The sequence below is a fragment of the Dioscorea cayenensis genome, unplaced genomic scaffold (genome assembly GCF_009730915.1).
Source record: "Dioscorea cayenensis subsp. rotundata cultivar TDr96_F1 unplaced genomic scaffold, TDr96_F1_v2_PseudoChromosome.rev07_lg8_w22 25.fasta BLBR01000987.1, whole genome shotgun sequence".
Classification (NCBI taxonomy): domain Eukaryota; kingdom Viridiplantae; phylum Streptophyta; class Magnoliopsida; order Dioscoreales; family Dioscoreaceae; genus Dioscorea; species Dioscorea cayenensis.
The window spans coordinates 1-13,701 of record NW_024087378.1 but is presented as its reverse complement, the minus strand read 5'-3'; the positions used below and the strand labels follow the sequence as shown (position 1 = coordinate 13,701).

General features: G+C 32.4%; 2 protein-coding genes across 2 annotated transcripts; both read left to right on the top strand.

Moving 5' to 3' along the window:
- The first annotated feature begins 3,339 nt into the window (after positions 1-3,339).
- LOC120255410 (putative disease resistance protein At1g63350) lies at positions 3,340-5,492 on the top strand. The gene is made up of 3 exons (XM_039263238.1): positions 3,340-3,587; positions 4,570-5,064; positions 5,301-5,492. Exons 1-3 carry the CDS (start codon positions 3,441-3,443, stop codon positions 5,490-5,492), a joined length of 834 nt encoding a protein of 277 aa, XP_039119172.1. The 5' UTR covers positions 3,340-3,440.
- Positions 5,493-5,590: 98 nt separating this feature from the next.
- Positions 5,591-10,471, top strand: LOC120255411 (disease resistance protein RPS2-like). Its single transcript, XM_039263239.1, has 4 exons — positions 5,591-7,045; positions 7,145-7,189; positions 7,288-7,346; positions 9,188-10,471. Exons 1-4 carry the CDS (start codon positions 5,674-5,676, stop codon positions 10,235-10,237), a joined length of 2,526 nt encoding a protein of 841 aa, XP_039119173.1. The 5' UTR covers positions 5,591-5,673; the 3' UTR covers positions 10,238-10,471.
- Positions 10,472-13,701: the final 3,230 nt, after the last annotated feature.

Sequence of the window (13,701 nt, the reverse complement as noted above, 5' to 3'; positions counted from 1 at the left end):
ATATCCGGCCCAGCCTTCCAAGGAGAGGGATTACACGCTTCAGAAGTCTGAGCAGGAGAATGGCCCATAAAGTGGCCCACCTCACAAAGAAGCAATGGATCATCAGAATCCATCTCATAATGGGTCGGGTTCAGCTGGCCTATGCTCCAATTGGATCCAGACAAAGTACTTGGGTCCACTGAGTCATGGACAGCGCCAGCCTTAGCTGAGATACTAGTCACATGAGAAAACCTATCATGCCTCTCGTCCGCATTTAGGGGTTATCTTTGAAATATTGTTTTAGCGCAAATAAAATAAAATAAAATAAAATAAAAATAAAAATTAAAAATTAAAACCTAAACATTCGAACCTTTCTATATGGAACAGATTTTAGAAAAGTGTCTTATAAGGAGAACTAAAATTGATGACTCTAGAAGGTAGCATATTTATTAACTAGACTATTGTTTGAAAAACATATGACCAAAATAGATGTAGGGAGAGGAGCTTGCTATAAAATTATTAGTCAGGCTCCAGTAAAAAGTTGATGGCACTGTTCAATGACACTATTTTATTGCGGAGTATGAGAACGTCTTTAAGTATATGCAATGCTGAGAAGAGACAATATATATAAATATATGTGTGTGTCTCTGGTATTACAAGTGGGAAGAATGAGATTATATATACTATCATGCGTCCATAGGATTCTCTTATGCTTTTATTATATCATAATATAGTGGATTCCTTTAGTGCCGACATGAGCAAGTTGATCAACTGTACTCTTCTTATGCTGTAAATATATAACAATAAATTAGTTTGGCACACTGTATGAAAGTAGTATTGGCTTTGAGATTTAAGATGCAAGAACATGTTTTATTGCAAAAAACAATAAGTGATTTTTAATCATTTCATAGGAGTAGGGAAACTAATATTGGAGAAGCAAAATAAAATAAAACTTGAACAAGATAGGGAGAAGTAGATCAGAGATTTATGTGTAACGCTAAGAAATCTGGGTGGGAGTAAAGGAAAAATTAAAAATGGGTATACTCCTAGATTGTCTGTGTGCTAGGGCAAGTCTGGGTATTTAAGGGACTAGGCACTTTTCCCTTTCATATCAATCTTTTGGGTTTGTGAACCCAACCTATGATACATGGTATTAGAGCCTCTTAAGGGACACTAGCATGTTGGCCTTCGGACCGTAGTGCCAATTCATAAAACTGACTCCTTTTTCATTTGATAAAGAAGAGCACCAAGATTTGTTGATCAGTTATCAAACTTATTCCAATTCCAACAATCCGGACTTGTATTATAGGGATCATCGGAATACTTTGCATCAACAGATAAGATATTGATTAGATAAAAAATCTGTTATTGAATTGCTCATTCAATGAGCATTCTCCATATTATTCCTTGAAGAGGATTTCAACCTCCACTCTCTTAAGCACAAGATTTTGAGTCTCATGTGTCTCTTTCCTTGACCCCTAGATGAGGATGTCAAGGATTAGGTTCGTGGGCATGTCATAAGCCCACAAATTGGTTTTGTCTGATATCGGCTATTTGCTTGGGTGAATTTAGGCACTTATGAGGCTAGCACCTCTTTCTTCTGTGTCTATCTTTTAGGACATTGGACCATACCCATGACACTAGCTGCAGTTGAGTTAAATTTTCAAGAATTTGTGGGTTATTTTTTTAAGGTTTAAAGACAAAAAAATTGTATAATCAATTGTGGTTAGCAAATTAAGATTAGTTTTAAAATTTAAAATCATGTTGGAAAAAAAATAACTTTTTGGAGGAAAAACTTATACAAAAATTTGGTTTTTTTTTTTATTTGTATTATTGTTTAGAAATATAAAACTAAAATTTATTATTAAATATATTTATCTCAATAATTCACTTTTATTAGTTTATATATAAAAAAAATAATTTGGGTTGTTTGGTGGACACCCCCTTTGACAAAGGACCACAAGAGGCATTAAATATTGAGGGAGGTGGAGTAGGATTGTTAGCCAGAGCAATAAACCAAGATAGGTGACATATTAAGTTCTTGAAAGCTCTTTAGAACTTTTTTTTTTTAATTGATTCCCATGATTTTTCTTATAAACTTTCAGGGTGCGTTTGGATGACGGAATAGGAATGGAGATAGAAATGGGAGTAATGAAGAGAGGAATGGGAATGGGGGTAATGGAGAGGGGATAGGAATGAAAACTATGTTTGATTAGAGAGGATTATGCATTGGGAATGTAAAAAGGCAAGTGGAGGATATATGAGATAATTACTTTTATATCTTTCTTAAAAAATAATTATGTATATATGTTTAATGACAATTAAGAATTATTAACTTAATTAATTAAGTTAATTAATTATTTTATTAACTTGATTAATTAGGTTAATTAATTAATTAAGATTATTAATTATTTTATTAACTTAATTAATTATGTTAATTAATAGTTTTATTAATTAAGTTAATTAATTATTTAATTAATTAAGTTAATTCAATTAATTATTTTATTAACATAATTAATTATGTTAATTAAGTTAATTAATGATTTTATTAATTAAGTTAATCAATTATTTTATTAACTAAATTAATTAAGTTAATTAATTAATTAAACACAATTAATTATTTTGTTAACTTATTTAATTAATTTAATTAATTAAGTTAATTAATTAATTAATTAATTAATTAACTTATTATTTTATTAATTAAGTTAATCAATTATTTTATTAACTGGATTAATTAAGTTTAATTAATTGTTTTATTAATTATTAATTGTATTAACTTAATTAATTAAGTTAATTATTTAAGTTAATTAAAGATTGTTAGGTTTTAAGTTGGGATATACAAATAATATTTTTATTTTGAAATGGGTAAAAATGTAATTTCAAATCTCATTGATGAGATTCCCCAATACGTGGGAATGACTTACGCCTGAAGGTAATGACTCTACCCTTCAACGATTATACGTGCACAAAAACATCCAAACAAAGTGAAGAGATGCTAGAATCAATGATTACCCTACCAAGGGTAATCATTGATGTCATCCAAACACACCATCAGTGCTTCAGTAGATTATCTCCCTTTCATCCTTGTGATTATGGTTAGAATTTATTTTTTGATTAATATATATACCCTTATAGTTAGGCCAATTATCATTTTGGCAAAGGCCGGTACCGAATCAAGACACTCCTACGCGACGTCTTGTCCGAGCCGATCCATCTTGCCTCAGCACGGTCCCTACAGCAGCCACATGATTGAGATGGGTTTCATTACAAGGGCAAGATAGTCATTTTAAATTTATTTGGATTTAAAAAAAATTAATAAAAAGAGAACTACAAATTTTGAAGAATCAAGAACCGGATGGAACTTTAATAGCACGCATGTTCTTTACCCCAGAAATTAAGTTGTTGGCTAGTTTAGTAAAAGGCACACAGGTTTTCTCAAATCCTGGATTGAGGCCGGTGACATGATGCACGCCGAGGAGAGGCTGTTGGATTTGGTTGGCGCCATGGAAGATCTCAAGGCCATGAGAAATCGCGTTCTGAGGGAGATTGAATTGCAGGAGGAGAAAGGCAAACAACGCACTCAAAAAGTGCAAGCATGGCTTGACAAGGTATATATCATCATCATCATCATCATCATCATATAATTAGTTTCTAGTTTCTTGATTTACTTGATTTCAAATAAATATGAAACACTCGCACCAAATCTTTTAATGGCTGCATATGTCAATAGAGATGATCAAATTTAGGTTCTTATCATACGAAAGGCCCTCAGCGTCCCTGTGTTTACTCTGTAGTTTCTGTGCATTTATTACAACAAGTAATTCCTGATCTATATCTCCTTCTCTTACACTTTTAGTCTTATGTTTTATTTTCTATTTGCTCTCCATACCTGATTTATCATATTCTCTTGGTTGGTGGTTTTAGATCAGGGTCTTGAAAACTGTGTCTTCAGGGGGTTTGATTTATTGAATTTGTTTTTGAATTAAAAGCTTTTATCAAAAATAGGCTTTACTTAATATTTGTTGGAGTGAATATTTTAAGATTGAAGCTAATTATAATTTTTTAATACTATTTAGTAATATTGTAAGAAACTATTCACTAAGCATTCAATGTATTCCTGTGAATACAAAGAAGGAGAGTCTACCACAACAAGAAAAAGTCAGGATGACAAAGTAGTTTTTAAAATGCAATAGATGTGATTAGTGATTTGATCAATTATATGATCATCAACTTACCGAAATTGTTACATTAATTTGATGCTTGAAATTTGTCAAAATCGAGAATCAAATTGTCACTGCATAGAGTAAAAATGTATAAATATGGTGCCCGATTGGTTTGGAGCAAGTGAAAATACAATATGAGTACGCTTAAATGGCAATTCATTTTGATATACTTGCAATTTTTTTTATCTGATATGATATAAGGAAAATATTGCAATATTTAGTGTAATGATCTCTGGTGTAATTAGACTTGAGGTTAGCTTTTCTTTATCTGATTTTCTAGCATCAAACAACTTATATGTATTTTAATAAGACATTTAAAAGTTCTGTCTGCCATTATTATCATTAAATTTGAATTGACAACATACAGGTTGTGGACATGGATCAATGTACAAATCAGTTGGTGATTGATTTTAGTAGATGTTGTGTCACTGGATGTTGCTCCCTAAATATTTATTCAAGATTAAATGTCAGCAGAAAAGCAACAAAATTAAAGAAAGAAATAGATGAATTGATGAAAGAAAAAAATCATCTGAGTGTTTTGGCAAAGAAGAGGCCTTCTAAACCAATCATAGATATGCCAATCTCAACCACAAATGTTGGCATAATGACTGGGTCCAATTTGCGTGTCATCCGTGATTACCTAGGAGATAAAACATTTGGGATAATTGGGATTTATGGTATGGGTGGGATTGGCAAAACCACTCTCCTGAAAGAAATCGAAAGGTCCATATATGATTGGAATATGGGCTTCGATTATGTCATTCATGCTAAAGCTTCATATGAACTTCATGTTGAAGATCTTCGTGACTGTATAGCTGAACAGTTGTCATTGTGCGGGCCCAGCAGAGAAACTATTTTTCAAGTTTTTTTAAAAATATAAAAAAACTTCTTATTGTTGCTAGATGATTTATGGGAGGAATTGGACATCACAGTTCTTGGAATTCCTGATCCACATGATGAGAGTTATGTAACAACTCTATACAAGCACACAGTAGTTTTTACCACTCGATCAAATAAAGTATGTGATTGCATGAAAGCTAACAAAAAGATTAAATTGGAATGCTTAGACAAAGATGAAGGGTGGCAGCTTTTTCAAAGAAAAATTTAGCAATGGATTTGGAAGGTAAGCCTTTTTATAGAGGAAGCAGCAAGGGAGGTGGCCAATTTATGTGGTGGCTTGCCACTAGCTCTTGTAATGGTTGGGCAGGCTATGTCAAACAAGACATCAACAACAGAGTGGAATTTCATTCTCGATCAACTGTGGAGTGGGCTTTGCTCAAGTTTATGTGAATCAATGTTTTTTTATATTTGAGAAGCAGCTATGATAGTCTAGCAAATGAAATTCTTCAACAGTGTTTCTTATGTTTTTTTGTTTGTGGCCTAAAAAAAGCTCATCTCAACTGAAGATCTAATCAAATGCTGGTTAGAGTTTGGACTGATCTCTTGTTTTGATTCTTTATCTGAAGCTTACATGCATGGATGTTATATCCTTGAAATCCTGGAGGAAGCAAGTTTGGTAGTAACTCATGATAATAAAAGGGTAGCTAAGGTACATGAAGTAATACATGAAATGGCTCAATGGATAGCCTCAAGAGCTGGGGGTGGTAGCCACAAGCCATGGTTTGTTAGACAAAACATTACCTCAGAACAATTGTCATCGGAGGAGGTGGAGGCATGGTTTCAGCTGGAACGGGTGTCAATAGTTAACTGTAATCTAAATTGTTTGCCCGAGTTGCAGTTTGAGTGCCCAAGTCTCTTGAGTTTGAACATTCAACATAATCGGGGGTTGAAAAATCTACCAAAAATCTTTTTCCAGCAAATGTCAAATCTCGCATACTTGAATCTATCTTTTACAGGAATCCACGAGTTTCCAGCCTCAATCATGGATTTGTGTAATCTTGAGTTTCTCGACATATCATGCACAAGAATCAATTCACTTCCAAACAAGCTAGGAAATTTGAAAAAACTGAAATATCTTTTCTGTGGATATCTGTTTCTAGGTGAATTACAAGTTGAGCTCTTGTCAAGTTTGCATAGCCTGCAGGTGCTTGATGTCTATCCATATGGGTATGTAGAATCAAAAGGATTGTTTATATTGAGAAAGAGAGGTGTTAAAGGTATAGGGATGTGTGTATCTTCTAATTATATCCTAGAACGACTCTCCAACTTGCCAATCGTCAACATTAATATTAAATATATTAATGGCTTGTCGACACTTCACTTCAGTAGTTTAACAAGTGAAGAGCATGGGGGCCCGAAGGAGCTACAAATTAGTTTTTCCGTTGCCATTCAAAACCTTGTGATTAATAATAGAATTAAAACAAGTCTCAAGCTTCTTAGATTATATCAGCTCCAAAATTTGCGAAGCTTTGTCTGGACAATTGAGCCGAAAGAAGTTTTTCCAATGCTTCAAATTGTCCAAATTGAAGCATGCTTTAGTTTGACAAGTCTTCATTGGGTCTTCCATCTCCCGCTCCTTCATGCTTTATTATTACAAGATTGTTATAAGATGAAAGAGCTAGTAAATGAAGAGGAGAGAGAAAACAAAGAAGATGATGCCATCACTACTTTCCCCAAACTAAAGTATCTGAAAATAGTTCGTTTACCAAAACTAGTGGAAATAAGCAGTTGTGCAATAGATTTCCCTCATCTTTCAAAGGTTCACTTGGAGGACTGTCCAAATTTGAAGAGGCTTCCATTCAAACCGGACATTGTTAGCAACCAAGGCCTATTGATTAAATGTGAAAGGAAATGGTGGGAGAGATTAGAGTGGGATGATGCCAATGTTCATTCTCAATTCTGCTCAAATAGCACAGAAGATGAAGAAATTGCAGAATTTTTTGGTATTTTTCAAAATCATGGATTCTTCTATTTTAGTTTCAATTTTAGTTGCGGTGTGTGTTGCTAATAAAAATATATAATATTTTTACTTTTATCTGCAGTTGGCAATGTTCCCATGGAAGACGAAGAAATTGCAGAATCTTTTGGTATTTCTTAAAATCATGGATTCTATCTATTTTATTTTCAATTTCTTATTCTGGTGTGTTTTCCTAATAAAAATATTCTTTGCTACTTCTATCGGCAGTTGGCAATGTTCCCGAATTTGGTCATAAAGACCTTCCAAGGAAATTTGGGCGTCACGAGGTAATCCTTGAACATTTCGTTACATGAAGTCATAATTTCCAAATTTACACATATTTTCTTTCTTCCTATATGTACCCCTTATACAATTATATATATATATATATATATATATCCCTCGAAACTCACATTTCGTATTATTGAATTATTAAAACTAATTTTTACATGCATTTATAAATTTTGTAGCTATTTTATATAATTCTAAAATAACCTTTAAAAAAAAAATCTATTTTTTTTAATATATGTGACAAGTGAATATACAATTTCTTATCATTCAGTTATGCGCCCTCATCTGGCGTTATAAAGATTGGGTTGCAAGCCCGCTCCCATATTAGAGACCCTTTTGAACCTGATCAATGAGAGTCCCACGAACCAAGTTTTACGTAGTGGCATCAGTGCCACTAGACCAAAAGTTCTAACGATTTTTTTTCATATTCAACCTTTTAAAATTGGAAATTATATGTACACCTCTTTATAACAAATATTATTGAATGATGATTATATTTAATAAACCCTGAACGCTAAATCAAATGTTATTGTATATATTTAATAAAACCTCTTACTAATATGTGCTTTTACATATATCCCGTGTAGTGTATATATAATACAATGTTGGTTGTTAATATGAAAATAATTACATTTATTTAAGGACATATATATTAGCCCCTTTTATCGTTTTTTTTTTAATAAATCATTTTTGTTTCATCGCTTCTTTTAAATAGATACTTTTTATTATACTGGAATCAAATAAAATTTCTCAAGAGTTTATATCTGTAGAAAACATTTTGCATTAATGCTTTAAATATTTGAATTTTTTTTTCTTATAGCAAACATGTTTGTCTTGATCGTTTTAGAAATGAAATCTTACAAATGAGAAGTGTATTTGTTATAAAACAATTGATCAACACATTTTTTTTTAATTTACGTCATAAAAAAAATCAAATAATAAATCTCAAATATAAATAATTTTATCTCTATAGTTGGTATTTATTTATACTCAATTAATAATGCTTTCATTTGATTTAAGGTTTTGGATCTTAGTAAGTATAGTTTTTATGAGAATATGTATATATTATTAATTCATAATGCCACTATTTTTGTTTGTATACATCTATGAAGTTTGTTTATATATATATTATCTATTAATTATTAGGTCAATTCTTAAAATAACCCACTTTAAATATTTATTATAGTAACATTATACCTCTCTAGCTCATCCGTCACCTCGTCTTTGCTAGCCTGTATGACTTTAGCTTTCCAAATTTGTTTTTTGCTTTTAAAACTTTCTTTTCAAATAAAATAAAATAAAATTTCTTCCTTAACAAGAGACTGTAAAAGTTTTTATTATTTAGTATAAACTCTTAATCTCCTTTTTGAAAACTTGTGCTGCGAAACAATCCATATCACCATTTGGTGGATTTCATCAACTTAACTGTGATTTATTTATTTTTGTCTTTGTTGTTTTATCGTTTGACCTTTAAGAGTGCATTACCCTTAATGATGGTCTCATAAATCTTTTTTATCTTATTCTTTATTGGTTCCTTTGTTGCTTGCTAGTTGTTGTTTAGTTCTTTTTGTACTTAAAATTTTTTCAGTTCAATAAATTAATGGTTTATTCATTTTTATTCAAACAAAAATCAATCCATGTCCAATCTTACTCCAAATGCAGATAAATTTTGTCAAAGAAAAAAAATATTGAGAAACTTGTTTTTTTAATTATCTTTTTGTTGTAATGCTAGCACCCTTTTTGGTTGTGATTTGTATAAATAACGATGACAACAAACGCCCTTTTTTATGAATATAAACAGTACTGGAACCCGAATGTACATGTGTGATTTGTGTAGGTTTTGCGGGATTATGTGCCACTGTGGGGATCCGTTTCAATCTGCGGGAAAAGGCCGCAAATGGAAGATGCGGTGATGACGGTGCCCCGGTTCTTTCACATTCCGATGACGATGCTACCTGCTGACCTTGTTGTGGATGGCATCATCCCTGATTTGATATCTCTGTCTGGTCATTTCTTTGGAGTTTATGATGGGCATGGTGGATCTCAGGTTGCTAACTATTGCCGGGAGCGTCTCCATCTGGCATTGGTTGAAGAGTTGAAAAATATTGGAACAAGCACCGGGGATGATTGGCAGAAACAGTGGGAGAAGGCCTTCATCAATTGTTTTCTCAAGGTTGATGATGAGGTTTGTGGGAAAGTCAGTAGAGGCGCTGCCGGAAGCACAAGTGATGTATCTGGGGAAATTAGTATTAGTCTGGTTTCTGGTTCTGCTGGCATGTCAGAACCCGTTGCCCCAGAGAATGTGGGATCTACTGCTCTGGTTGCTGTTATTTGTTCATCTCACATTATCATTGCGAATTGTGGGGACTCTAGGGCAGTCCTCTGTCGTGGGGAACAACCAGTGGCTTTATCTAACGATCATAAACCAAACAGGGAGGACGAGTATGCTAGAATTGAAGCTGAGGGAGGTGAGGTTGTTATTCATTCTGATAGATACTGTGTCTGTGGAGTGCTGCCAGTGTCAAGATCAATTGGGTGCAAGTACTTGAAACCATGGATCATTCCTGACCCAGAAATCACGGTTGTTGAAAGAGCAAGGGAAGATGAATGCCTAATTCTGGCTAGTGATGGCTTATGGGATGTCATGTCCAGTGAGGAAGTATGCGATGCAGCCCGCAGACGGATTCTGCTCTGGCACAAGAAGAGTGCTGGTACCACTGCCACGCCGTCTCGCATCCAAAAGAGTGAGGAAGCTGATTCTGCTGCTCAAGCCGCTGCTGACTATCTCTCCTATCTTGCCATGGAAAAGGGTAGCATGGATAATATCACGGTCATCGTAGTGGACTTGAAAGCCAGGAGGAGGAAGTTGGTCAGCGGTTGGACCTGAAAACTGTTTGTTGTTGTTGTTGTTGTTGTTGTTGTTGTTGTTGTTGTTGTTGCTGTCGTTGTTGGGTTCTTGAGATTATCCTTCTTAATTTGTACATATTTTATAGTCCTGCATTCTGCAACTTCATGTGCAATTGTTGCCTTGTGTAGAGCTCTCAAATGTATCACAAAACATGCTTGGATTTCTTTATCTATGTACCGGCAAAGATGCAATACCAGCACCTCTTTTATATCATTGTGAGATGGGTTTGTTGTGTTAGCTCATGAAAACCTGTGTTCAGACTTGTTTTGGTATTTAGGCCTCCTTTGATTTTGTATTCTTGCTGTGAATAAGTGGAGAGATCTTGTGTTTCAAATTCTGTGTTTGAGTGTTTATACCAAAAATTTTATGAATTGGATTAGATTACAAATGTCATACTCTGCAACATTTGCTATATTTTGCTTTGAGTTTGATTAATCAAGTAAGTTGTAGAAAAATTGGGTGTTAATATTAATTTGAGCTTGATTATTAGTATCAAGATTCTCAGAATGCATGGGTATAATGAATAATTACAAACAAGTCTGTTTATTCACAAATGCATATATATATATATATATATAATAACTAATTAAAATCCTTGTAAATCATTCACATCCACCTATCTATCTAAATTTCATCCTAACTAATCAACTAATCTTTAAGAAAGAAACAAAATGAGTCCAAGGCCACTCTTCTAATTTTATAAACGTCAAATTCTCCTAAGGAAATATTTCATCTAAATCCTAATTTATGCTCTTAATCGATGTCTTTAATTAGTTAAGCTTTCACAAAGAAGCCAATGGGATAGACTATATATAAATATATATTACATGTATCATTAGAATCTAATGATATGGTGGAAGATTTCCGTCCTAGTCATCTTCATTATCATGAAGATAAGGTCTATTGACTAAGAAGGAAGACTTTGAGAGAGTCTTTAAATATCCTCAACTTAGCTAAAAGACCAAAAGGCAATATTAATGGTGTGGGCACAATACCATTAATGTTGCCCACCAAATTAATTAATAAAAGAAGACAGTATTTCTGTTGGATAATACTCTCACCATTTCTAGAAGTTTTTTACACTCTAAATTATCTATTCACATACCTATTTTAATAGCTAATTTTTAAATTTAATTTTATAAATTTATTTAAATACAATACTACAAAAATTTACTAATATGCATATATGAAACAAATTGAATTTTATAAGAAATACATATATATTATGCAATGCGATGCATACTAGAGATATGTATGTAATTTTTTTTAAAAATTTTTCATAAGTTTTATTAAAAAACAAAAAACTGATGTAAGCAGGGCAGGGGAAGGGCGAAGGTTTGAATCTTTCCCCCGACAGTATTTTTCATATACTGTTCATGCAATGTACACTTGAGTCAAGTACTATTTGTGTACTGTTCACAGGCCTTGTTGTGGGTTCATCGTGAGAGAAATAGTGATTTCATCCTTCCAGGGTTGCGGAGGAAAGCGCGTTTGTCGTCTGTTAGTAACAAAAAAAAATGATGAAAGCACTCCTGGTATCTCTATTTCCTTGATTTATCAAATAAATAGATTTTAAATTAAAAGCATGAGTTCATTAGAAATGAGATTTTCTCCCTTTTGATACAAATCATAATAGTTGAACAACAAAATATTTGACCTCCATACCAAAGATCAAAAGTTTGATTTCTTTTCAATATGAGTGGTTGAGGCTAATATAGGACCTCGTGGACCACATTGTAAAAAAATTATCACTAATTTTATAAATTTAAATTATTTTGCGAAGATTAAAAATATTAATATTTTTTACATTTTTTTTCTAAAGTCAAAAAATAAAATAAAATTAACAAACAAACATAACTAACGTAATAGCTAGATGATAGTGGTTTTATTTCTTATGTTGTAGATTGAGGCTTTTGACTCACCTCTAAAGAATAGGTTTGTGGATGACCACATTCTCAAGAATTAACCTTTACTTTAATCATACTACACTTAAATATAAAATATAAGAAAAACTCATGTTAGTAAGCATGGTAGAATTAAGCTTTATTTTGTGAAGTCAAAGTTGAAGTTTGATGGGCGTGTCATTTTGAGTATCATTAAGCTATATCATGTCACACCTTGAACCCGATACATATGGTGAGTCTGGAAACGCAGACAAATGACCATATGTTGTGAATCAGATATAAAAGGCACCAAGAAATGTGAATGTTAACCACCAACAAGACAGGAGGACAGCTATGAACGGTCACAATTGAACGCCAGAGCTTTTCAACTAATGGGGAAGAAAATAAAGAGCTGACGTGATGAGCTTCTAAAAGCCTAGTAAGTAAACCACTAAAAACAAAATACGGGTTAACAAAGATCAAAGATTTAAAATAACATCATTTTGCAAAAACACGTATGAGATACATATATGTAGTAGAAACTGAATCTCAAGTCCAATACATTAAGAAAAATCCAAATACGTGATTAGCAAAATATAGAAACAAAGCAAAGTTGTTTTCCATTCATTTAAGCATCTCTAATTTACTACGACCATTTGTTTTACCTCATTAGTACCTAAATCAGAATATCAGAACCCATTTGTTTTACCTCGATACCCCAAGTCGAAAATAACAGCACTCTATTTATTTTTACCTTGGTCACCCAAGTCAAAAATTTAAAAACCGCTATTATTTTGCCGACGAGACGGCACGCGAAACAATAGTCTTAGTTACAAAGTTCATATTAACATGATCAATATTAACTCCTATTAACCGGGTTAGGAACATAGTTATAATCGGAGACTAATTTTGCATAGAAATAATTTTTGACAAGATCCCACTTTGAGAGAAACAAAAACAAGTATTTTTCAAAATAACAAATAAATAAATAAATAATAAATAACCAAATAATTAAATAATAAAATAAATAAATAAATAAATAATAAAACGTAAAAAACGGAACAGTTTAAGCTGATACAGTAGTGTAAAAAGGTTAACAGATAAACCATTTCTAAACTAAAATAATTTAACAATTAACAATTAACTAAACGCTAATGGAATTAGCTTAAAGAACATCAATCCATTAGTGTTTTAAAATAATATTTAGCTTATGCTTGAGATTCTACAGGATATATAACTACAGGCAACACCCTTTTATACATATACATCACATATATATACTATTCACGGAAATAAGGAGAACTGAGAATAGATAAATAATTAGCTAGGTAATTAAAACAGCTAATGCCTTTATAATTATTTAAGAGCCAATGCTTTTGAAATTGTTTAAGAGTTTAATGATTAGCTAATGTTTTTAACACCAAATTAACTAGTACCATACACATCATGAGTGCTGACCAAGTTGTTATTTTTGAATAAACTCAGTTCACGCACCTGAAGTATTCAACTAAAAACTATAAACCACTTGATAAACTCCAACGAGTGGCACTATCTATGTGT